This window comes from Hemitrygon akajei, chromosome 6, assembly GCF_048418815.1.
Source record: "Hemitrygon akajei chromosome 6, sHemAka1.3, whole genome shotgun sequence".
NCBI classification, from domain to species: domain Eukaryota; kingdom Metazoa; phylum Chordata; class Chondrichthyes; order Myliobatiformes; family Dasyatidae; genus Hemitrygon; species Hemitrygon akajei.
The window spans coordinates 104001629-104028577 of NC_133129.1; the positions used below are offsets into that span (position 1 = coordinate 104001629).

Here is a 26949-nt window from a genome sequence, read left to right on the forward strand (position 1 = left end):
GGGGAGACATCAGGGCAAAGTTTTTTACACAGAGGGTTGTGAGTACCTGGAATGACTTGCCAGGGATGGTGGTGGAGGCTAAAACATTAGGGGTATTTAAGAGCCTCTTGGACAGGCACATGGATGAAAGAAAAATGGAGGGTTATGGGGTAGTGTGGGTTTAGTACTTTTTTATAAAGGATTATATGGGTCGGCACAACATGGAGGGCTGAAGGGCCTGTACTGTGCTGTAATGTTCTATGGTTCTACTGCTGAGACAGATCCAGCCACAGGCGTAAAAGACTTCTGGAGCAACGCCTCAACATAGAACCTAGAACATCAAACAGTAGAGCACAGCATAGGTCCTTTAGCCCATGATGTTCTGGCGACCTTTTAACCTACTCTAAGGTCAATCTAACACTTTCCTCCCACATAGCCCTCTATTTTTCTTTAATGCAAGTGTCTAAGAATTCCTTAAATGCCCAAAATATACAGTGCCCATAACATGTATTCGCCACCTCCCACCACCCCCCCCCCCCGGATGTTTTCATGGTTTATTGTTTTACAACATTGAAATCCATTTGATTTAATTTTGGGTTTTTGTGACACTGATCAACAGAGAAACTCTTTCATGTCAAAGTGAAAACAGATCTGTACAAAGTGATCTAAGTTAACTAAAAATATAAAACACAAAATAATTGATTGCTTAAGTATTCACCCCCTCCCCTTAATATGACACACTAAATCATCACTGGTGCAGCCAAATGATTTTAGAAGTTATATCATTAGCTAAATGGGGATCAGTTTCCGGAGACTTGTGTGCAGTCAAGGCGTTTCAATTGACTGTAGTAAAAATACACCTGTATCTGGAAGGTCCTACTGCTGGTGAGTCAATATCCTAGCAAAAATGACACCATAATGACAAAAGAACACTCCAAGCACAAGTCAGGAGATGGATACAAGAATATTTCCAGGTCACGGAATATCCCTTCGCATACAGTTAAGTTAATCATCAAGAAATGGAAAGCTGGAACAATTTGATTCATACTGGGAAAAATGGTTTAACTACATAATGCCTCATAGGCCTGATTTTATTCTCACAAATCAATGAATCTGTTGTAAAAAAAAAGATCACTCCCTACTTGTACATAGTTCTTTCCTTTTGCTTGTTTTTTCTTTCCACTCTTTTCTATAAGTGTGTACCTCAGATAAATACTTTGTGGAGATTTGTGATATATATGATTATATGATATATATGTACAATGTCTGAAATACATCTTATGGAAATGTTTGTTTGATGATGAACTTCAATAAAAAAAATAAATTACAAAAAAGAATATGCCACAGCTGTAAATCAGCCTAGTGCAGGCTGACCTCAAAACCTGAGTGACCATGCAAGAAGGGACTAGTGAGAGAGGCCACCAAGAGACCTACGACGACTCTGGAGGAGTTACAAGCTTCAGTGACTGAGATGGGAGAGACTGCACATTCAACAACTATTGCCCGGGTGCTTCACTAGTCACAGCTTTATGGGAGAATAGCAAAGAAAAAGCCACTGTTAAAAAAAACTCAAATGAAATCTCAGTCAGAGTTTGACAGAAGGCACGTGGCAGATTCTGAAGTCAGCTGCAATAAAGTTCTGTGGTGTGATGAAACCAAAATTGAGCTGCTTAGCCATCGGACTAAACATTACATTTGGTATAAGCCAACACCACACATCATAAGAAACACACCATCCCTACTGTGAAACATGGTGGTGGCTGCATCATGCTGTGGGGATGCTTCACTGCAGCAGGCCCTGGAAGGCTTGTGATGGTAGAGGGGAAAATGAAAGCAGCAGAATACAGGGAAAACCTGATGTAGTCTGCAAGAAAACTGTGACTTGGGAGAAGATTTGTTTTCCAACAAGACAATAACCCCAAAGCTACACAGGAATGGCTTAAAAACAACGTTAATATCCTGGAGTGGCCAAGTCAGAGTCCAGACCTCAATCCAATTGAGAATTCATGGCTGGACTTGAAAAGGGCTGTTCACTCACGATCCCCATGCAATCTGACAGAGCTTGAGCAGTTTTGTAAAGAAGAATGGGGAAAAATTGCAGTGTCCAGATGTGCAAAGCTGATAGAGACCTATCCATACAGACTCAAGGCTGTAATTGCTACCAAAGGTCCATTTACTAAATACTGACTTGAAGGGAGTGAAGAATTATGCAATCAATTAATTTTGATCACTTTATCGAGATCTGTTTCACTTTGACATGAGTCTTTTTCCATTGATCAGTGTCAAAAAAGCCAAATTAAATCCACTGTGATTCAGTGTTGTAGAATGATAAACCATGAAAATTTCCAAGCAACACACACAAAATGCTGGTGGGATGCAGCAGGCCAGACAGCAACTACAGGAAGAAGTACAGTCGACGTTTCAGGCCGAGACCCTTTGTCAGGACTAACGAAAAAAAGAGATAGTAAGAGATTTGAAAGTGGGAGAGGGAGGAGGAGACCTGAAATGATAAGAGAGGACTGGAGGGGGAGGGATGAAGCTAAGAGCTGGGAAGTTGATTGGCAAAAGGGATACGGCTGGAGAAGGGGGAGTATCATAGGACGGAAGGCCTTGGAAGAAAGAAAGGGGGAGGGGAGCACCAGAGGAAGCTGGAGAACAGGCAAGGAGTGATTGTGAGAGGGAAAGAGAGAGAGAGAAAAAAGAGAAAAATAAATGTGTGTGTGTGTGTGTGTGTGTGTGTGTGTGTGTCTATATATATAAAAATAAATAAGGATGGGGTAAGAAGGGGAGGAGGGGCATTAACGGAAGTTAGAGAAGTCAATGTTCATGCCATCAGGTTGGAGGCTACCCAGCCAGTATATAAGGTGTTGTTCCTCCAACCTGAGTGTGGCTTCATCTTGACAGTAGAGGAGGCCATGGATAGACATATCAGAATGGGAATGGGACGTGGAATTAAAATGTGTGGCCACTGGGAGATCCTCCTTTCTCTGGCGGACCAAGCGTAGGTGTTTAGCAAAACGGTCTCCCAGTCTGCATCAGGTCTCACCAATATATGAAAGGCCACACTGGGAGCACCAGACACAGTATACCACACCAGCCGACTCACAGGTGAAGTGTCGCCTCACCTGGAAGGACTGTCTGGGGCCCTGAATGGTGGTGAGGGAGGAAGTGTAAGGGCAGGTGTAGCACTTGTTCTGCTCACAAGGATAAGTGCCAGGAGGGAGATCGGTGGGAGGGATGGGAGGGGGGAAACGAATGGACAAAGGAGTCATGCTCCCTGTGGAAAGCAGAAAGTTGGGGGGAGGGAAAGATGTGTTCATGCCATCAGGTTGGAGGCTAATATATATTGGTGAGACACAACGCAGACTGGGAGACAGTTTCGCTGAACACCTACGCTCGGTCCGCCAGAGAAAGCAGGATCTCCCAGTGGCCACACATTTTAATTCCACGTCCCATTCCCATTCTGATATGTCTATCCATGGCCTCCTCTACTGTCAAGATGAAGCCACACTCAGGTTGGAGGAACAACACCTTATATACTGGCTGGGTAGCCTCCAACCTGATGGCATGAACATTGACTTCTCTAACTTCCGTTAATGCCCCTCCTCCCCTTCTTACCCCATCCTTATTTATTTTTATATATATAGACACACACACACACACACACACACATTTATTTTTCTCTTTTTTCTCTCTCTCTCTTTCCCTCTCACAATCACTCCTTGCCTGTTCTCCAGCTTCCTCTGGTGCTCCCCTCCCCCTTTCTTTCTTCCAAGGCCTTCCGTCCTATGATACTCCCCCTTCTCCAGCCGTATCCCTTTTGCCAATCAATTTCCCAGCTCTTAGCTTCATCCCTCCCCCTCCAGTCCTCTCTTATCATTTCAGGTCTCCTCCTCCCTCTCCCACTTTCAAATCTCTTACTATCTCTTTTTTTCGTTAGTCCTGACAAAGGGTCTCGGCCTGAAACGTCGACTGTACTTCTTCCTGTAGTTGCTGTCTGGCCTGCTGCATCCCACCAGCATTTTGTGTGTGTTGCTTGGAAATTTTCATGGTTTATCATTCTACAACACTGAATCACAGTGGATTTAATTTGGCTTTTTTGACACTGATCAATGGAAAAAGACTCATGTCAAAGTGAAACAGATCTCGATAAAGTGATCAAAATTAATTGATTGCATAATTCTTCACTCCCTTCAAGTCAGTATTTAGTAAATGGACCTTTGGTAGCAATTACAGCCTTGAGTCTGTATGGATAGGTCTCTATCAGCTTTGCACATCTGGACACTGCAATTTTTCCCCATTCTTCTTTACAAAACTGCTCAAGCTCTGTCAGATTGCATGGGGATCGTGAGTGAACAGCCCTTTTCAAGTCCAGCCATGAATTCTCAATTGGATTGAGGTCTGGACTCTGACTTGGCCACTCCAGGATATTAACGTTGTTTTTAAGCCATTCCTGTGTAGCTTTGGGGTTATTGTCTTGTTGGAAAACAAATCTTCTCCCAAGTCACAGTTTTCTTGCAGACTACATCAGGTTTTCCCTGTATTCTGCTGCTTTCATTTTCCCCTCTACCATCACAAGCCTTCCAGGGCCTGCTGCAGTGAAGCATCCCCACAGCATGATGCAGCCACCACCATGTTTCACAGTAGGGATGGTGTGTTTCTTATGATGTGTGGTGTTGGCTTATACCAAATGTAATGTTTAGTCCGATGGCTAAGCAGCTCAATTTTGGTTTCATCACACCACAGAACTTTATTGCAGCTGACTTCAGAATCTGCCACGTGCCTTCTGTCAAACTCTGACTGAGATTTCATTTGAGTTTTTTTTAACAGTGGCTTTTTCTTTGCTATTCTCCCATAAAGCTGTGACTAGTGAAGCACCCGGGCAATAGTTGTTGAATGTGCAGTCTCTCCCATCTCAGTCACTGAAGCTTGTAACTCCTCCAGAGTCGTCGTAGGTCTCTTGGTGGCCTCTCTCACTAGTCCCTTCTTGCATGGTCACTCAGGTTTTGAGGTCAGCCTGCACTAGGCTGATTTACAGCTGTGGCATATTCTTTTTTGTAATTTATTTTTTTTATTGAAGTTCATCATCAAACAAACATTTCCATAAGATGTATTTCAGACATTGTACATATATATCATATAATCATATATATCACAAATCTCCACAAAGTATTTATCTGAGGTACACACTTATAGAAAAGAGTGGAAAGAAAAAACAAGCAAAAGGAAAGAACTATGTACAAGTAGGGAGTGATCTTTTTTTTTACAACAGATTCATTGATTTGTGAGGATAAAATCAAGTCTATGAGGCATTATGTAGTTAAACCATTTTTCCCAGTATGAATCAAATTGTTCCAGCTTTCCATTTCTTGATGATTAACTTAACTGTATGCGAAGGGATATTCCGTGACCTGGAAATATTCTTGTATCCATCTCCTGACTTGTGCTTGGAGTGTTCTTTTGTCATTATGGTGTCATTTTTGCTAGGATATTGACTCACCAGCAGTAGGACCTTCCAGATACAGGTGTATTTTTACTACAGTCAATTGAAACGCCTTGACTGCACACAAGTCTCCGGAAACTGATCCCCATTTAGCTAATGATATAACTTCTAAAATCATTTGGCTGCACCAGTGATGATTTAGTGTGTCATATTAAGGGGAGGGGGTGAATACTTAAGCAATCAATTATTTTGTGTTTTATATTTTTAGTTAACTTAGATCACTTTGTAGAGATCTGTTTTCACTTTGACATGAAAGAGTTTTTCTGTTGATCAGTGTCACAAAAACCCAAAATTAAATCAAATGGATTTCAATGTTGTAAAACAATAAACCATGAAAACATCCGGGGGGGGGGGGGGGTGGTGGGGGGTGGCGAATACATGTTATGGGCACTGTATATTTTGGGCATTTAAGGAATTCTTAGACACTTGCATTAAAGAAAAATAGAGGGCTATGTGGGAGGAAAGTGTTAGATTGACCTTAGAGTAGGTTAAAAGGTCGCCAGAACATCATGGGCTAAAGGACCTATGCTGTGCTCTACTGTTTGATGTTCTAGGTTCTATGTTGAGGCGTTGCTCCAGAAGTCTTTTACGCCTGTGGCTGGATCTGTCTCAGCAGTAGAACCATAGAACATTACAGCACAGTACAGGCCCTTCAGCCCTCCATGTTGTGCCGACCCATATAATCCTTTATAAAAAAGTACTAAACCCACACTACCCCATAACCCTCCATTTTTCTTTCATCCATGTGCCTGTCCAAGAGGCTCTTAAATACCCCTAATGTTTTAGCCTCCACCACCATCCCTGGCAAGTCATTCCAGGTACTCACAACCCTCTGTGTAAAAAACTTTGCCCTGATGTCTCCCCTAAACTTCCCTCCCTTGATTTTGTACATACACCTTCTGGTGTTTGCTATTGGTGCCCTGGTAAACAGGTACTGACTATCCACCCTATCTATGCCTCTCATAATCTTGTAGACCTCTATCAAGTCCCCTCTCATTCTTCTACGCTCCAAAGAGAAAAGTCCCAGCTCTGCTAACCTTGCTTCATATGACTTGTTCTCCAATCCAGGCAACATCCTGGTAAATCTCCTCTGCACCCTCTCCATAGCTTCCACATCCTTCCTATAATGAGGTGACCAGAATTGAACACAATACTGGCCTCACCAGAGATTTGTAGAGTTGCAACATGACCTCTTTACTTTTGAACTCAATCCCCCCTGTTAATGAAGCCTAGCATCCCATAGGCCTTCTTAACTACCCTATCAACCTGTGCAGTGACCTTGAGGGATGTATGGATTTGAACCCCAAGGTCCCTTTGTTTATCCACACTCTTAAGTAACTGACCATTAATCCTGTACTCAGTCTTCTGGTTTGTCCTTCCAAAATGCATCACCTCACACTTGTCCAGATTGAACTCCATCTGCCATTTTTCTGCCCAACTCTGCAGCCTGTCTATATCCTCAGTAGTTGAAGCAGAGTAGAGACAAAGCTTACTTGTAGTAATTGGTGGTGATGGCTTTGTCACAGAAGAAGTCATTGATGTAGGTGGTGAGGAGGCGACGGTCCCAGTCGTCTGTCACATGTCCCCCGTAATTCACACCTGCAATCAGGTACTTGAGGGCATCCCAGGGGGTAGTTTCATATTCGTCCAGGTAAATGCTCAGTAGGTTTTCAGACACCTGTAGCAGAGAGAGCAGGGCTGGGTTTTAAACTGGTATTTGAAGCAGACTTATGAACCTTGTTCTAGGTTATACTTCAGTCCATCTCTTCCATGTGGTGATGTCTGTTGATGTTAACTCCATAGCTATATTAGATCAGAACCCAGTAACCACCCCCCATGCCTTTCCTATTAAGCTACCTGGTCATATGCCAAGAACATTTCAGAAACTCAAGTAGACACATGGATGACGGAAAAATGGAGGGCTATGTTGGAGGGATGCGTTAGATTGATCTTAGAGTAGATTAAAATGTCTGCACAACATTCAGCATCAAAGGGCCTGTAATGTGCTATAGAGTTTATGTTCTAAATGTCTTTTAAATGAGTAACATACACAAAATGCTAGAGGAATTTAGATCAGACAGCATCTATAAAGGGGAATAGATAGCCAACATTTTTGGCCAAGACCCTTCATCAGGAGTGGAAAGGAAGGGCACAGACACCAGAATAAGGTGGTGTGGGGAGGGGGAGGAGTTCAAACTGGCAGACGATAGGTGAGAACAGGTGAGGCATAAGGTAGGTGGGATGAATAAGAAGCTGGGAGGGTATAGGTGGAAGAGGTAAAGAAATGGCTGAAGGAGGAGGAATCTGATAGGAGAGGAGATTGGACCAGGGCTGAAAGGGACGGAGAGGGGAACCAGAATGGGGAAGGGGGAGAAGCAGAAATGACTGGAAGTTGGAGAAATCACAGTTCATGACATCAGGTTGGAAGTTATCCAGACGGAATATGAGGAAAATGAGAGTGGCCTGAGCATGGTCGTAGAGGAGGCGATGGACAAATACATCAGAATGGAATGGAAAGTCCAATTGAAGTGGGTAGCAACCGGGAGATCCTACCTTTTGTGGCAGACAGATCAAAGGGGCTCAATGACGTGGCCGTAAATCCACGTCAGATCTCACAGATCAGAAGGCCAACAGAAGAGAACTGAATACCGTAGGTGACCCTGACAGACTCACAGGTGAAGTGTCACCTTACCTGGAAGGGCCATTTGGGGCCCTGAATGGTGGTGACAGAGGAAGTATAGGGGCAGGTGTAGCACTTGTCCCACTTGCAGTGATAAATGCCAAGAAGGAGATCGGTGGGGAGGGTCGGATAAATGTAACTGTTTCCATCACCCTCGTTTAGCAGCTCGTTCTATACGTCCTACACCCTCACCCGTCACCTTTGAACCACACCTCACATCTTAAATCTGTGCTCTCTATTCCTAGACTTATCCACTCTGAATACCCCACTAGTACCCCTCATTATCTGAAATCTCCACAGACTTAAAGCAGGTAAGTGTTAAAAGATCTGGCTAATCCAATCTCTCCTGGTAACTAAAACCCTCAACTCCAAGCAATAGTTTGGCGAATCTCTTCTGCACTCCTAGCACTACCACAAGGTACCCCATGCAAGGCTTATTGAGAAATAAGGAGGCATGGGATCCAAGGGGACAATGCTTTGTGGATCCAGAACTGGCTTGCACACAGAAGGCAAAGAGAGGTTGTAGACGGGTCATATTCTGCATGGAGGTCGGTGACCAGTGGAGTGCCTCAGGGATTTGTTCTGGACCCCTATTCGGGATTTTTATAAATGACCTGGATGAGGAAGTTTGCTGATGACACCAAGGTTGGAGGTGTTGTGGATAGTGTGGAGGGCTGTCAGAGGTTACAGCGGGACATTGATAGGATGTAAAACTGGGCTGAGAAGTGGCAGATGGAGTTCAACCCAGTTAAGTGTGAGGCGGTTGGTTTTGACAGGTCAAATATGATGGCAGAATATAGTATTAATGGTAACACTCTTGGCAGTGTGGAGGATCAGAGGGATCTTGGGGTAAGACACTTAAAGCTGCTACGCAGGTTGACTCTGTGGTTAAGAAGGCATATGGTGCATTGGCCTTCATCAATCATGGGATTGAGTTTAAGAGCCAAGAGGTAATGTTAGAGCTATATAGGACCCTGGTCAAACACCACTTGGAGTACTGTGCTCAGTTCTGGTCACCTCACTACAGGAAGGATGTGGAAACTACAGAAACGATGCAGAGGAGATTTACAAGGATGTTGCCTGGATTGGGGAGCATGCCTTATGAGAATAGGTTGAGTGAACGTGGCCTTTTCTCCTTGGAGCGACAGAGACCTGATAGAGGTATATAAGATGATGAGAGGCATTGATCGTGTGGATAGTCAGAGGCTTTTTCCCAGGGCTGAAATGGCTAACATGAGAGGGCATAGTTTTAATGTGCTTGGAAGTAGGTACAGAGGAGATGCCAGGGGAAAGTTTTTTTACGCAGAAAGTGGTGAGTGCGTGGAATGGGCTGCTGATGACGGTGGTGGAGGTGGATACAATAGGTTTTTTCAGAGACTCCTGGATAGGTACATGGAGCTCAGAAAAATAAAGGGCTATGGGTAACCCTAGGTAATTTCTAAAGTAAGTACATGTTTGGCACAGCTTTGTGGCTGAAGGACCTGAATTGTCCTGTAGGTTTTCTATGTTTCTATGTTATCCTGTTCTTTCTGTAATGTGGTGACCAGAACTGAAAACAAGACTCAAAGTGTGGCCCAAAAAATGTTTTGTACAGCTGCAGCTGTTTTTGCTTCACTTGTATTCATCAAGTAAAGAACTTCAAAAGAAAATGGAGAGGGAAATTCACTCTGTCTGACCCCAGGGTGTGGAGGGAGCTTCACTCTGTCTGACCTCGGGAGTGTGTGATGGGACGGTGTGGAGGGAGATTCACTGTGTCTGACCCCGGGAGTGTGTGATGGGACGGTGTGGAGGGAGCTTCACTCTGTGTCTGACCCCGGGAGTGTGTGATGGGACGGTGTGGAGGGAGCTTCACTCTGTGTCTGACCCCGGGAGTGTGTGATGGGACGGTGTGGAGGGAGCTTCACTCTGTGTCTGATCCCGGGAGTGTGTGATGGGACGGTGTGGAGGGAGATTCACTCTGTGTCTGACCCCGGGAGTGTATGATGGGACGGTGGGGAGGGAGATTCACTCTGTGTCTGACCCCGGGAGTGTGTGATGGGATGGTGTGGAGGGAGATTCACTCTGTGTCTGATCCCGGGAGTGTGTGATGGGACGGTGTGGAGGGAGATTCACTCTGTGTCTGACCCCGGGAGTGTGTGATGGGATGGTGTGGAGGGAGATTCACTCTGTGACTGACCCCGGGAGTGTGTGATGGGATGGTGTGGAGGGAGATTCACTCTGTGACTGACCCCGGGAGTGTGTGATGGGATGGTGTGGAAGGAGATTCACTCTGTGACTGACCCTGGGAGTGTGTGATGGGACGGTGTGGAGGGAGATTCACTCTGTGACTGACCCCGGGAGTGTGTGATGGGATGGTGTGGAAGGAGATTCACTCTGTGTCTGACCCCGGGAGTGTGTGATGGGATGGTGTGGAGGGAGATTCACTCTGTGACTGACCCTGGGAGTGTGTGATGGGATGGTGTGGAAGGAGATTCACTCTGTGTCTGACCCCGGGAGTGTGTGATGGGATGGTGTGGAGGGAGATTCACTCTGTGACTGACCCCGGGAGTGTGTGATGGGACGGTGTGGAGGGAGATTCACTTTGTGTCTGACCCCGGGAGTGTGTGATGGGACGGTGTGGAGGGAGATTCACTCTGTGTCTGACCCCGGGAGTGTGTGATGGGACGGTGTGGAGGGAGCTTCACTCTGTGTCTGACCCCGGGAGTGTGTGATGGGATGGTGTGGAGGGAGCTTCACTCTGTCTGACCCCGGGAGTGTGTGATGGGACGGTGTGGAGGGAGCTTCACTCTGTGTCTGACCCCGGGAATGTGTGATGGAACGGTGTGGAGAGAGATTCACTCTGTGACTGACCCCGCAGTCACTGTCAGGTTGCCTCCCCAGTGCTGACAGAGCAGGACACTATTGAAATGCGAGATTGATGGGAGGGGCCAGGCTGTAAAAGAAACTCTACCAGCCTCAAACCCACCTCAAAGTCGGAGTCATTGAAGCTGTAGACAATGTTCCAGCCAAGCTGCAGGAATTTCTTGCGCTCGAGCAGAAGGCTGTGGAAGAAGCACATGGCGAAAAGCAGCTTCTTGTACTTCCTGGGTTTGGAACAGCGGCTGAACTGTTGTGGGGTGACCAGGTTGTAGAGGCGCTTCATATTTGCTTTGATACCCTGTGAACATCCGGGGAGGAGGGAGAGAGGGGGGAGAGGGGAAAGGGAACTGAGCAAGGGCAAACACAGTGTGACCCTCCATCCCACAGTGTGATGGCCTCTTGGTACCACTCCACTTTCATTTACAAAACTACAAAAGGTTATTCACTCACAAAACGATCAGGGATTTGCAAAACTATTTACAATTTCAAATACAATTACATTTACTGACAAAACAGTCAATTCCCTAGGGGGCCCACTGTTACCAGAAATCCCCAGCTGAACCCAAAGTGACCTCTCCCTGTACATGAGCTGTCGGCTCAGGCAGAGGATTTGAATGTCCACTACCTAGATCCATGAATGGTCTTCTTGACCAGGCCCAGGAGCAAGCACACCAGTAGAACCCCGAGCGATCCATCCTCGGTACCACTCCTCCCACACTGTTGCCCTTTCAGAGCTGACAGTCTACTTGTGCCAGGTGCCTGTAGTGGGATCTTCCTGTGCTGGGCATTCGTGAGGAAGCTGATGCCAGGCGCGGGTCTCTGCAGGGATAGTGAACCTGGTTTGTGAGCTTTTCAGTGGAACTTGGGCACAGGGACAGGGGAGAGCAGGACTACAGTAGGATTACCTTCGGCGGTTCTGTCGTGATCTTGATGCTGCTCTGCAGGATGGAGACCGGGAAGTCTGGGTGGGGGCTGGAGCTGATCCAGAGTCGGAAGTCAGGATGTGGTTCTTCGATCTGCAGCTGTTCAATGAGTTTATCCAACTGGGGCATCCAGGAGAGTGAGAGGTGGCAGTTGGCAAGAAAGACCCAGTTCCCTGCCAAAGGTACCAATGTAAGGACAAGCCATTTCATCCGCGCCCCCCACCCCCAGACAGACACTGCAGACTGGATCAGCTTGGGGAGAGTGGGAGAGTGCATTAGTTATGGGAAGAGATTGGGCAGGGGCTGGGATTGTTTTCCCTGGAGTGAGTGAGGCTGAGGGGTGACCTGACGGAGGTTTACACTTTATAACTACAGGAGGTGTAGGTAGATAGATGGCTGGGAATATTCTCTTGTTATCACAGATAAGACGGTGTAGATTTAAGGTGAGAGGTTTATGTCCGTCTCCCTCTGCCTGTGCAAAATCAGCTGCCAGAGAGAATTGCTATATTGAAAAGACCTTTAGACAGACATTTAAATAGGTAAGGTATAGAGGGATATGACACTAGAGCAGGGAAATAGGATTAGTGTAGATGAGCAAAAGGGGTCAGAATGGATATGGTGGGCCAAAAGGCCTGTTTCTGTACTCTATGACTAAAGAACTCAAAAAATAACATCATAGTTTCTGATAATCAGGGGTGACATGACAAAGGTTCATATGATAATGAGACGCTACGAGTAGACAGCTGGAATCTGTTTCCCAGGGTTGAAATGTCTACTACCAGAGGACATTCATTTAAGGTGAGGTGTGCAGGACAAGTCTTTTTACATTGAGTGGTGGGAACTGGAATCTGCCCTCAGAGGTGGTGGTAAAAGAACCAGAGTTGCTTAAGAGGCTATTAGACACATGGATGTACAGAAAGTGGAACATATGGACAATGTATAGACGAAAGATTTCAGTTTAGCTAGTTTAATTAGTTTGATTCAACACTGTGTGCTGCACTGTTCACATTTTTGTTAGCTCAGGACAAGATTTGCTCCAGAAATCTGAGAGAACAGCCCCGGTCTTAAAAATATCAGAATGCCTGATTTCATCCTGTCAGCTTGTCCAGCAAACTTCCAGTGCAGGGACTCCCAGAGACGAGATGTCCTGGTACAGGAATCCACCCCCCCCCCGCAGGGATTACCCCCCACCCAGAGCAGGGTCCTTCCCCAATTCAGGGATTACCCCCCCCCAGAGCAGGGTCCTTCCCCAATTCAGGGATTACACCCCCCCCCCCAGAGCAGGGATCCTTCACCAATTCAGGGATTACACCCCCCCCCCAGAGCAGGGATCCTTCACCAATTCAGGGATTACACCCCCCCAGTTCAGGGATTACAGCCCCCCCCCCAGAGCAGGGATCCTTCCCCAATTCAGGGATTACACCTCCCCCAGAGCAGGGATCTTTCACCAATTCAAGGATTACACCCCCCAGAGCAGGATCCTTCCCCATTTCAAGGGTTTTGGAGCAGGGAGAGGGGGTGTGGGGAGATGGGGTGTGGAAGGACAGGGTGTGTGGGAGGGAGGTGTATGGGTGTGGGTGTGACAGCCCAGCAGTGTAGTGGTTGGCACAATGTAGCTATCACCAATCAGGGTTCAATTCCCACGCTGTCTGTAAGAAGTTTGTACGCCGCATCGGGTGCTCCCACAGTCCATACGGTTATGGTTAGTAAGCTGTGGGCATACTATGTTGGCACTAGAAGTATAATATCACTTGTGGGCTGTCCCCAGCACATCCTCAGACTGCATTGGTCATTGATGCAAACAACCCTTTTCACTGTTTCAATGTTTTGATGTTAATGTGACAAATATGGCTAATCTTTAGGAATATAAACTTGAAGACTGAATGAAATTGGAGAAGATGGTGTGTTTGCCCTTGTGGGCGAGATCAGTGTGGGGGTAAAATAACAAGACAGGTGGTGAAAAATTCAGTGGGGAATACAGGAGGGTCCTCTCACTCAGAGAGGGAGTAGATGAGGGGAATTGTAGGAGTTAAGGACACTGGGAATGGAGGAGAATGATATGTTGATGGGGATAGTAGTAAGGTGGAGAGGGCTGATCTGGGGCCAGGGTAAACTGATCGGTGCCACCTACCTTCTGCCACTCCCTCGGTGATCATCCGTGTGGCAATGGGGGCCTGGCCCTGACCCAGTGACAATGCATGGAAGCGGGTTGCCATTCCCGAGTGTTCAGCCAGTTGTAGCAGGGCATTGGTGGGATCAACCCCCGGCGAAAGCACAAATATCAGCGGTGTCCTTGTGTTGGAGTCATCAATCACCTACACGGAATACAGACCATCACAGCACCATACAGGCCCTTCAGCACGCTGAACTTTTAACCTATTCCAAGGTCAAACTAATTCTCCCCCCCCCCCCCCACATATCTCTGCGTTTTTCTTACATCCATGTGCCTATCTAACAGTCTCTTAAACACTCCTAAAGTATGCACCTCTACCACCACCACTAGCAGGGTGTTCCACACACCCATCACTCTGTGTAAAAACTCTACCCTCTACACTTTCCTTCAAATACTTTAATATTATTCTGCCCTAGGAAAAAGTCATTGGCTGTTCACTTTGTCTATGTCTTTTATCATCTTGTACACCTTTTTAAAGTCATGAGTCATCCTCCTTTGCTCCAAAGAGAAAAGCCTTAGCTTAATCAACCTATCCTCATAAGACATGCTCTCTAATCCAGAAAGCATCCTGGTAAATCTCTTCTGCACCCTCTCTAAAGCTTCCACATCCTTCCTGAAATAAGACCATAAGATAAAGGAACAGGATTAAGCCATCTGGCACATCAAGTCTGCTCCACCATTCAATCATGGCTGATCCTTTTCTTTTCTCCTCCTCAACCCCAGTTCCCAGCCTTCTCCCCATAACCTTTGATGCCAGGTCCAATCAAGAACCTATCAATCTCTGCCTTAAATACACCCAACGACCTGGTCTCCACTGCTGCATGTGGCAACAAATTCCACAAATTTGGCTAAAGAAATTTCTCTGCATCTCTGTTCTGAAAGGACGGCCCTCTATCCTGAGCATGCACCCTCTTGTCCTAGACTCTCCCACCATGGGAAAGATCCTTTCCACATCTACTGTGTCTAGGCCTTTCAATATTTGAAAGGTTTCAATGAGCTTCCCCCCTCATCCTTCTAAATCACAGCAAGTACAGACGCAGAGCCATCAAACATTCCTCATATGATAATCCTTTCATTCCCAGAATCATCTTTGTGAACCTCCTCTGGACAGTCTCTAATGCCAGCACATCTTTTCTAACCTGCAAGTTAACCTTTAGTGTGTTCTGCACAAGGACTCCCAAATCCTTTTGCATCTCAGATTTTTGGATTTTCTCCCCATTTAGAAAATAGTCTGCACATTTATTTCTATAACCAAAGTGCATGGCCATGCATTTTCCAACATTGTATTTCATCTGCCACTTTCTCGCCCATTCTCCAAATCTGCCTAAGTCCTTCTGCATCCTACCTGTTTCCTCAACTAATCTTCGTATTTGTCTGCAAACTTGGCAACAAAGCCATCATCTAAATCATTTATATATAGCATAAAAAAGTGGTCCTAACATTGACCTCTAGTCACTGGCAGCCAACCAGAAAAGTATCCTTTTATTCCCACTTGCTGCCTCCTACCAATTAGCCAATGCTCTAACCATGTTAGTAATTTTCCTGTAATACCATGGGCTCTTAACTTGCTAAGCAGCCTCATGTGTGACACCTTGTCAAAGGCCTTCTGAAAGACCAAATAAACAACATCCACTGCATCCCCTTTATCTACCCTATTTGTAATCTCCTCTGAGGATTCCAACAGATTCGTCAGGCAGGATTTTCCCTGAAGGAAACCATGCTGACTTTGTACCATCTTGTCCTGTGTTGTCCATAACCTCATCCTTAACAATTGACTATAGCATCTTACCATCCACTGAGGTCAGGCTAACTGGTCTATAATTTCCTTCCTGCTGCCTTCCTCCTTTCTTAGAGTGGAGTGACATTTGCAATTTTCCAGTCCTCTGGCACCATGCCAGAGTCCAATGATTTTTGAAAGATCATTTCCAATGCTACCACAATCTCTTATGCTACCTCTTTCAGAACCCTAGGGTACAGCTCATCTGATCCAGGTGACTTATGCACCTTTAGGTATTTCAGCTTTTTGAGCATCTTCTCTCTTGTAACAGTAATTGCACCCACTTCTCTTCCTTCGCACACTAAACATCAGGCATACTGCTAGTGTCTTCCACAGTGAAAATTGTCGCAAAATACTCAATTAGTTCATCAATCATCTCCTTGTCCCCTGTTATTATTTCTCCTGCTTCATTTTCTAGTGGTCTTATATCCACTCTCATTTCTCTTTTTATTTTTAACAACTTGAAAAAACTTTCTCTATCCAGTTTGATATTATTTGCTAGCTCGCTTTCATATTTCATCTTTTCCCTCCCAATGATCTTTTTAGTTGCTCTCTGTAGGGTTTTAAAAACTTCCCAATCCTCTATTTTCCTGCTAATTTTTACTTTGGTGTATGTCCTTTCTTTTGCTTTTACAATAGCTTTGACTTCCCTTGTCAGCCACAGTTGTACTATTTTACCATTTGAGTATTTCTTCATTTTTGGAATACATTTGTCCTGCACCTTCCCCATTTTCCCAGAAATGCACACTATTGCTGTTCTGCTGACATCCCTGTCAGCATCTCCTTCCAATTTACTTTGGCCAGCTCCTCTCTCACACCACTGTAATTTCCCTTACTCCACTGAAATACTGCTACATCAGACTTTCTTTCTATCAAATTTCAAGTTGAACTCAATCATACTGTGATCACTGGTTCTTAAGGGCTCTTTTACCTTAAGCTCCCTAATCACCTCTGGTTCATTACATAACACCAATCCAGTATAGCTGATCCCCTAGGAGGCTCAGTGACAAACTGCTCTAAAAAGCCATCTCTTAAGCTGGTCAAACTCATTCTCAAGATCCATTACCAACCTGATTTTCCCAATCGACCTGCATGTTAAAATCTCCCATAGCTTCCATAACATTTTCTATTTTTATTTCCTTTTCTATTTTCTATTTCTAAAAAGCCTCGCCTTTTCTATTTCCTGTTGTAATCTGTGCTTCACCTCCCAGCCATTGTTGGGTGGCCAGTATACAACTGCCATCAGGGTTCTTTTACCCTTGCAGTTTCTTAACTCAACCCACAAGAATTCAACATCTTCCGATCCAATGTCACATCTTTTTACTGATTTGATGCTATTCTTTACCAGTAGAGCCACACCACCCCTTCTGCCTACTTTCCTATCTCTCCGATACAATGTGTAACCTTCTGTTCCCAACTACAATCATCCTTCAGCTATGATTCAGTGGTGGACACAACATCATACCTGGCAATCTGTAATAGTGCAACAAGATCATCCGCCTTATTTCTTATACTATGCGCATTTAGATGCAACACCTTGAGTACTGTATTTGCTGTCCTTTCTGATTCTGCATCCCTAATGTTTTGATACTCAGCCTGTTGGCTGCAACTATGTCCCATCACCTGCCTGCCCTTCCTGACAGTCTGACTCCACACTATCTTTACCTTTTTTTACCATACATCCTATCCCGAGTTCCTTCATTCTAGTTCCCACTCCCCTGCCAAATTAACTTAAACTCTCCCCAAAAGCTCTAACAAACGTGCCTGCGAGAATATTGGTCCCCCTCAGGTTCAGGTGCAACCCATCACTTTGAAGAGGTCATGCCTCCCCCAGAAAAGATCCCAATGATCCAAGAACCTGAAGCCCTGCCCCATGCACCAGCTTCTATGGGTAAGCATAGTAATTTCTAAGGTAGGTACATATTCGGCACAACTTTGTGGGCCGAAGGGCCTGTATCGAGCTGTAGGGTTTTCTATGTTTCAGTGATCTCAGCCATGCATTTATCTGCCAAATCATTCTGTTTCTATGCTCACTGGCCTGTGGCACAGGCAGCAATCCAGAAATTACTACCCTGGAGGTCCTGCTTCTCAGCTTTCTGCCTAGCTCTCTAAATTCTCTTTTCAGGACCTCTTTGCTTTTCTTCCCATGTCGTTGGTACCAATATGTACCGAGACATCTGGCTGCTCCCCCTCCCTCTCCAAAATGTTGTGGACATGATCAGAGACGTCCCTGGCCCTGGCACCTGGGAGGCGATGTACCATCCGGGTGTCCTGTTCACATCCACAGAATCTCCTGTCTGTTCCCCTCACTACTGTATCGAGTCCCCTCTCACTACTGCTCCCCTCTTCTCCCTCTTTCCCTTCTGCATCACGGACCCATGGTCAGTGCCTGTACCCGGTTGCCGTGACATTCTCCCAGGAGGTCATTCCCCACAAAAGTATCCAAAGCGGTCGGTATACAGGTACTTGCTTTTTAAGGGAAATGGCCACAGGGGTGCTTTGCTCTAACTGCCTATTTCCATTTCTCCTGACAGTCACCCAGCTACTCGCCTTCTGTAACTTAGGGATGACCACTTCCCTGTAACTGATCGATGATCTCCTCGCTCTCCCGTACAAGCCGAAGGTTATCCAGCTGCTGCTCCAGATCCCTAACACGGTCTTCCAGATTTATTTCACACAGATGTAGCTCCCTGGGAGACTCTGGGTCTCCCAGTTCTCCAACATCCAGCACAAAGCACACAGCACAGCCAGTTAAATGGTACAGTAAGAGAGAGAATAAAAACAAACACTTAACAGATACTTAATGAAGTGACCAGAACTGAACACAATTCTCCAAACATGTTTTAACCAGGGTTATATAGAGCTGTAACATTTCTTCACTGCCCTTGAACTCAATCCCCCAATTAATAAAGGCTAACACATCATATCGCTATCAACTTGGGTGGCAACTTTAAGGGATCTATGGATGTGGATCCCAAGATCCTTCTGTTCCTCATCACTGCTAAAAGTCCTAACATTAAGCCTATATTCTGTCTTCAAGTTTGACCTTCTGACATGTATCATTTTGACCAATAAGAAGAGGAACAGTGGTTTAGGATTGGGTGGTGCCGGGTGTTCAGTGAAGGCCCATCCGCTGCCCTGTTTCACACTGACCGAATGCATGTCTAGCACCGGGGGTTCCACAAACTTGGAGCCAAGGTTGTTGATGATGAAGGACGTCACGCATAAGGCAACACGGTCCTGCCGCAGGGAGCGCACGATCAGCATCCGCTGAAGCTCGTTGCAGGTATTCTCCCATTCCACTGGTGAGGGAACAGAAGCATCAGGCACACAAAGCTACAAACACAAAATGCTGAAAGAACTCAGATCAGGCACATCTATTGAGATGAGTGAACAGACAACATCTCGGGCTGAGACCCTTCATCAGGACTGGAAAGGAAGATCAAAGTTCAAAGTAGTTATCAAAGTATGTGTATGTCACCATGTACTATCCTGAAATGCATTTTCTTGCAGGCATTCACTGAACAAAAAATATAGAATTAATGAAAAACTACACACAATGACAAACAATGTACAAATAATGATAAACTGTGTAAATACTGAAACAAACAATAATACGATCAGCTGGTTGATAATTCTTGATCGCTGAGGATTGCTCTTCTATGCTAGTGGAGAGGGGAGAACCTGCCATTGTGCCTGGACAGTGTTGCCCAGGTTTTCTGCATTTTGGATGTGGACTTGGACTATAGACTTTTTTTTGTCTTTCAGTTTTTTTTTGTATTCTGGGTTTCCCCCCCAGTCTTTCTCATTTTTTTGTGGGGGGATTTGGTGGTTGATGTGCCTGTACCATTATGCTCACTTTTTTGTATAGGGAGGGGGAATTTGGGGCTTGATGATCGTGCTGCTGCCTTTCCTTTCTTTTCTTTTTTGGTCTCATGGCTACCCGGAAAAGAATAATTTCAGAGTTGTATACTTCGATAATAAATGAACCTTTAAACCTTTAATAAATAAATAATGCTGAGAACATAAATTGTACAGTCCTTGACCGTGAGTCGGTAGGTTGTGGAATCCGTTTAGTGTTTTGCTGAGTGAACTTAGCTATGCCAGTACAGAAGTCTGATGGTTGTAGGATATTAACTGTTCCTGAATCGGTGGTGTGACCCAAGGATCCAGTACTTCCTGCCTGATGGCAGCAGTGAGAAGAGAGTCTGGCCTGGATGATGGGGATCAAGATGGAGATTTAAGACTGATGATTGTCATTCGTCAGTGTATGAGTGCAAAGGAGAACAAACTGACTGTAACGATGAATTAACTTTGGGATGACGTGGAAATGTGGGAAGGAAGGGTTAGACTGATATCAGAGTAAGATAAAAGTCAGCACAACATAGTGGACTGAATGGCCTGCACAATACTATACTGTTATGTTCTTTGAAGCCAGTGGCAATGGTGAGGAAATTGCAGAAGGTTCAGCAGGATGTTGCCTGGATTAGAGAATGTTAGCTATAAGGAGAGGTTGGATACCTTACTGTTTACTGCACTTTCTCTGCAGCTGTTACACTTTATTCTGCATTCTGTCAATGTTTTACCTTGTTCTACCTCAATGCATCAATTTGATCTGATGAACTTATCTGGAAACACTTTTCACTGTACCTCGGTACATGAAACAATAATTCACCAATTCCAATTCCAAAATTTGGATTGTTTTCTCTGGCTTGGGTACAATCCAACAGGGGTTTATAAATAACGAGAGGTGTATTCAGAACAGAGAGAGTCTTTTTCTGTGTGACTCATGGAAACCCCCAGTAAACTGCAGGTCCCACCACCTGTCTGAACGCACTCACCTGGCAGCAGTGCAGTTTCTGGCACCGAGCTGGTGTACCAAGCATTCCAGTCCTTGGGATACTGTTCAAACGAGTTCATAATTCCATGGAAGTTGGTCAGCTTATCGAGCTCTGTGATATTGTCCCAGTTGGTATCTGCGAGCCACCCAGGGCACGGGTTGTCCATCTGCTCCTCTCTGTCCAGCACCTACAAGGGGAAAAGTGCACTGGAGCAGGGACTTTCCAACTCATCACAAACTGTCCACCATCGTCTCCCCTCCCATATCCAAGGAGGCTCATCTCTGCTCCTGGATGAAACACTAACAAAGCTGAATAATTCATGGCAGATTTTACTCACCCCAGTCTCCACCTCTCTCCACCAGAGTGGACAACACAGTAGTGTAGTGTTTAGAGTAACACATTACCATGTGGACTGTAGAATTGGAGTTCAGTTGTGTGTAAGGAGTTTGTATGTTATCCCTGTGACCATGTGGGTTTCCTCTGGGTGCTTCAGTCTCCTCTCACATTGTAAAGACATTCTGGTTCAGGCTAGTAAGTTGTGGGCATGCTATGTTAGTGCCAGAAGCGTGGCCACGTGTTTTCAGAGATGTGCAAGGTGCAGCAATGGGCAGATGCTTCTGTTGAAAGTATGGCCACAACAGGGGAGAGAGGGGTGAGAACATATCCAGCAATGGAGATGTGTGTCTGGAAATGGATGGGGCTCGTGCTGCCCTCGTCCTTGGTGGTGGTCAGGGGTTAGGGAGATACTGCCAGGGGGAATAAGTGCAGCCTGGTTATATGTCCCTCTAGATTCACAAACATTTCCTCTCCGTATCTACACGTTCAGATTTATTTATTACAGGCACATCGAAACATACAGTGGAATGTGTCGACAAGCAATGCACCTAAGGGATGTGCTGGGGTGGGGGTAGCTTGCTAGTGTCACTCCACTTCCTGGCACCGACATAGCATGCCCACCATGCGTGGCAGAATAACACACACAAACGACAAAGCAACAACAGCAAAAACAAATCCCGTTCCTGCACACTCACCCACTCACATACAGTCCTCTAATAGGCCATCTCTTTGGCCTCCAGCAGACTTGTGCAATCACAAACCTTTGGCCTTCAACATCCCTAACAAGCTTATAGAGATTCACAGATCCCCTTTATGGTAGATTCAATTACTAAACCCCACAGTTTTAAGTTGCGCGCCACCATTCCCACTGGATGCACTCACCACACCCCCACGCAAGAAGAAGTTGTACTCGTCCATGTTGAGCTTTCCGGCTGCCTCCAGGATCTTGATGCAGACCTGGAAACTGAAGAGCAGCTTGTGCCTCTCAAAGAGCCCACGGCACGTGTACCTAAGACGGAAAGGCAGAGTTGGCACAGCACTCAGCCATAGGCAGAAGCAACTCGCACTAAGCTGGTGACCCCCAGAGGAGGTGGCGGATGGAGTTTAGGCTTAGGTCAGACCTATCAGGCTTTGAGAGGTTTAGGGAAAGGAAGCTGAACACACACAATGCTTGTATATTCTTTATTTGGAAATCAATAAAAAAGATTGAAAATGAGAACTCAGCAGGTCCAGCAGCATCTATGGAAATGAATAAACAGTCATCGGGACTGGAAAGGAAGGGAAAAGAAGCCAGAATAAGAAGGTGGGGGAAGGAGAAGGAGTACAGTAGTGGCAAATGTGTGACGAGGTGGGGACAAGGGTGCTGGGAGAGGACCCACACGCAGAACACAAACATGTCTTTCTTAGGTACAACAAAATAGCGTTTATTACTCGCTACACAGAAGATTGGGAAATCCAGGAGGACAAAGAGGAACACGAACCTCGGACTAGGGGACTAGGGACTTGGATTGCCATGGACCTTGGACTTGGACGGGGGGGGGGAGCATGGACAGCCACAGACCTTAGACTTGGACGGGGGGGAGCATGGACAGCCGCGGACCTTGGACTTGGACGGGGGGGGGAGCATGGACAGCCGCGGACCTTAGACTTGGACCCTGGGACCTTGATTCACCGCCACCAGACACCTGGATACCATGGATCACTGCAGCCAGAAATGTGGACACCAAAACACAGGACAAGGAATCTTGAACCAGGACTCCTCCTCCAGATCAGGCACTGAGCCGGGACTCTTCGAGGGATAGACATGGACAATGGGCAGGAACATCAAGTCAGGACTCCGCCTTCCACTCAGGCACTGAGCCGGGACTCTTCTTCGAGGGGTAAACACAGACACTGGGCATGACATCGAGCCAGGACTCTGCCTTCAGCTCAGGCATCGAGCCGGGACTCTTCGAGGGGTAGACACGGACAAGGGGCATAAATGTCGAGTCAGGACTCTGCCTTCCACTCACCCCTGGTAGATTGACCTTGCCCGGACCCACTCCGACGACGGAAGGCGAATTGCTGGTACTCCGATGCGGGCTAGATCACTCTGGTGACGGAAGGTGAGTTGCTGGTACTCCGATGCGGGCTGGATCACTCTGGTGACGGAAGGTGAATTGCTGGTACTCCGATGCGGGCTGGATCACTCTGGCGACGGAAGGTGAATTGCTGGTACTCCGATGCGGGCTGGATCACTCTGGCGACGGAAGGTGAATTGCTGGTACTCCGATGCGGGCTGGGTCACTCTGGCGACGGAAGGTGAATTGCTGGTACTCCGATGCGGGCTGGATCACTCTGGCGACGGAAGGTGAATTGCTGGTACTCCGATGCGGGCTGGATCACTCTGGCGACGGAAGGCGAGTTGCTGGTACTCCGATGCGGGCTGGATCACTCTGGGGACGGAAGGCGAATTGCTGGTACTCCGATGCGGGCTGGATCACTCTGGCGACGGAAGGTGAATTGCTGGTACTCCGATGCGGGCTGGATCACTCTGGCGACGGAAGGTGAATTGCTGGTACTCCGATGCGGGCTGGATCACTCTGGGGACGGAAGGTGAATTGCTGGTACTCCGATGCGGGCTGGATCACTCTGGGGACGGAAGGCGAATTGCTGGTACTCCGATGCGGGCTGGATCACTCTGGCGACGGAAGGTGAGTTGCTGGTACTCCGATGCGGGCTGGATCACTCTGGTGACGGAAGGTGAATTGCTGGTACTCCGATGCGGGCTGGATCACTCTGGTGACGGAAGGTGAATTGCTGGTACTCCGATGCGGGCTGGATCACTCTGGCGACGGAAGGTGAATTGCTGGTACTCCGATGCGGGCTGGATCACTCTGGCGACGGAAGGTGAATTGCTGGTACTCCGATGCGGGCTGGATCACTCTGGCGACGGAAGGTGAATTGCTGGTACTCCGATGCGGGCTGGATCACTCTGGCGACGGAAGGTGAATTGCTGGTACTCCGATGCGGGCTGAATCACTCTGGTGACGGAAGGCGAATTGCTGGTACTCCGATGCGGGCTGGATCACTCTGGCTTGTCGTAGCGGTGACGGTGACTTGCGAAGGCTTCTTAACACTCTCGCCCCGAACGGCTAAAGCCAGGGGCTTATAAGCTGCCGGTTCGGGTCAAGGGCAGTTTACCTTGATTGCCAAGCTCAAGGGATGCGTGAAATGAAATTAAAAAGGAACAAGGCATCAATGGTCCGGATCGCAACCTAACTAAATTTAAAGGGGAACCGATCCGAACCATGACAAAATGAGAGGTAAGACCAGGTGAGGGGGAAGGCAAGTTGGAGAACATAGAACAATACAGCACAGTGCAGGTTCTTCGACCCACAATGTTGTGCCGACCCTAAACACTGACTCCCATATAACCCCCCACCTTATATTCCTCCATATACCTGTCTAGTAGTGTCTTAAATTTCACTAGTGTATCTGCCTCCACCACTGACTCAGGCAGTGCATTCCACGCACCAATCACTGAGTGAAAAACCTTCCTCTAATATCCCCCTTGAATTTTCCACCCCTTACCTTAAAGTCATGTCTTCTTGTATTGAGCAGTGGTACCCTGGGGAAGAGGTGCTGGCTGTCCACTCTGTCTATTCCTCTTAATATCTTGTATACCTCTATCATGTCTCCTCTCATCCTCCTTCTCTTCAAAGAGTAAAGCCCTAGCTCCCTTAATCTCTGATCATAATCCATACTCTCTAAACCAGGCAGCATCCTGGTAAATCTCCTTTGTACCCTTCCCAATGCTTCCACATCCTTCATATAGTGAGGTGACCAGAACTGGACACAGTACTCCAAGTGTGGCCTAACCAGAGTTTTATAGAGCTGCATCATTAATCTACGACTCTTAAACTCTTTCCCTCAGCTTATGAAAGCTAACACCCCATAAGCTTTCTTAACTACCCTCTCTACCTGTGAGGCAACTTTAAGGGATCTGTGGACATGTACCCCAGATCCCTCTGCTCCTCCACACTACCAAGTATCCTGCCATTTACTTTGTACTCTGCCTTGGAGTTTGTCCTTCCAAAGTGTACCACCTCACACTTCTCTGGGTTGAACTCCATCTGCCACTTCTCAGCCCACTCCTGCATCCTATCAATGTCTCTCTGCAATCTTCGACAATCCTCAACACTATCCACAACACCACCAACCTTTGTGTCGTCTGCAAACTTGCCAACCCATCCTTCTACCCCCACATCCAGGTCGTTAATAAATATCACAAAAAGTTGAAGTCCCAGAACTGATCCTTGTGGGACACCACTAGTCACAACCCTCCAATCTGAATGTACTCCCTCCACCACGACCCTCTGCCTTCTGCAGGCAAGCCAACTCTGAATCCACTTGGCCAAACCTCCCTGGATCCCATGCTTTCTGACTTTCTGAATAAGCCTACCGTGTGGTACCTTGTCAAATACCTTACTAAAATCCATGTAGATCACATCCACTGCACTACCCTCATCTATATGCCTGGTCACCTCCTCAAAGAACTCTATCAGGCTTGTTAGACACAATCTGCCCTTCACAAAGCCATGCTGACTGTCCCTGATCAGACCATGATTCTCTAAATGCCCATAGATCCTATCTCTAAGAATCTTTTCCAACAGCTTTCCCACCACAGACGTAAGGCTCACTGGTCTATAATTACCCGGACTATCGCTACTACCTTTTTTGAACAAGGTGACAACATTCGCCTCCCTCCAATCCTCTGGTACCATTCCCGTGGACAATGAGGACATAAAGATTCTAGCCAGAGGCTCAGCAATCTCTTCCCTCGCCTCGTGGAGCAGCCTGGGGAATAATCCGTCAGGCCCCGGGGACTTGTCTGTCCTAATGTATTTTAACAACTCCAACACCTCCTCTCCCTTAATATCAACATGCTCCAGAACACCAACCTCACTCATATTGTCCTCACCATCATCAAGTCCCTTCTCAGTGGTGAATGCCGAAGAGAAGTATTCATTGAGGACCTTGCTCACTTCCACAGCCTCCAGGCACATCTTCCCACTTTTATCTCTAATCGGTCCTATCTTCACTCCTGTCAACCTTTTGTTCTTCACATAATTGAAGAATGCCTTGGGGTTTTCCTTTACCCTGCTCACCAAGGCCTTCTCATGTCCCCTTCTTGCTCTCCTCAGCCCCTTCTTAAGCTCCTTTCTTGCTACTCTACATTCCTCAATAGACTCATCTGATCTTTGCTTCCTAAACCTCACATATGCTGCCTTCTTCCACCTGACTAGATTCTCCACCTCACTTGCCACCCATGGTTCCTTCACCCCACCATTCTTTATCTTCCTCACCGGGACAAATTTATCCCTAACATCCTGCAAGAGATCCCTAAACATCGACCACATGTTGATAGTACATTTCCCTGCAAAAACATCATCCCAATTCACACCTGCAAGTTCTAGCCTTATAGCCTCATAATTTGCCCTTCCCCAATTAAAAATTTTCCTGTCCTCTCTGATTTTATCCTTTTCCATGATAATGCTAAAGGCCAGAGAGTGGTGGTCACTGTTCCCCAGATGCTCACCCACTGTGACCTGACCTGGGAGGAAGGGGAAGATGAGCGGGTGGCGGAGGGGTGATTACCAAAGTTAGAGAAATCAATGGTCAGGCCCTCACAATGGAGGCTACCCAGAATGAATATGAGTCGTTGTTCCTCCAACCTGAGAGTAGCCTCATTGTGACAGTAGAGGAGACCACGTTGGAATGGAAATGGGAATCTTGCCTGCTGTGGCGGACAGACTGAACGTGCTTGATGAAGCAGCCACCCCAGTCTCTCTCTGATGTAGAGAAGGTTGCATCAGGAACATCGAATACATAGACA

The 26949-nt window shown here is 46.6% G+C and overlaps 1 protein-coding gene across 1 annotated transcript in view; it reads right to left on the bottom strand.

The window, feature by feature from the left end:
- dnah2 (dynein, axonemal, heavy chain 2) overlaps nucleotides 1–26949 on the bottom strand; it is a 497351-nt gene that overhangs the window by 18282 nt on the left and 452120 nt on the right. The window contains exons 75-81 of the mRNA XM_073049044.1: nucleotides 21954–22080; nucleotides 20736–20922; nucleotides 19048–19196; nucleotides 14076–14259; nucleotides 11927–12117; nucleotides 11128–11319; nucleotides 6976–7160 (exon numbers count right to left, since the gene is read on the bottom strand). Of these exons, the coding sequence (XP_072905145.1) occupies nucleotides 6976–7160; nucleotides 11128–11319; nucleotides 11927–12117; nucleotides 14076–14259; nucleotides 19048–19196; nucleotides 20736–20922; nucleotides 21954–22080 (1215 nt within the window). The remainder of the gene's footprint in view (nucleotides 1–6975; nucleotides 7161–11127; nucleotides 11320–11926; nucleotides 12118–14075; nucleotides 14260–19047; nucleotides 19197–20735; nucleotides 20923–21953; nucleotides 22081–26949) is intronic.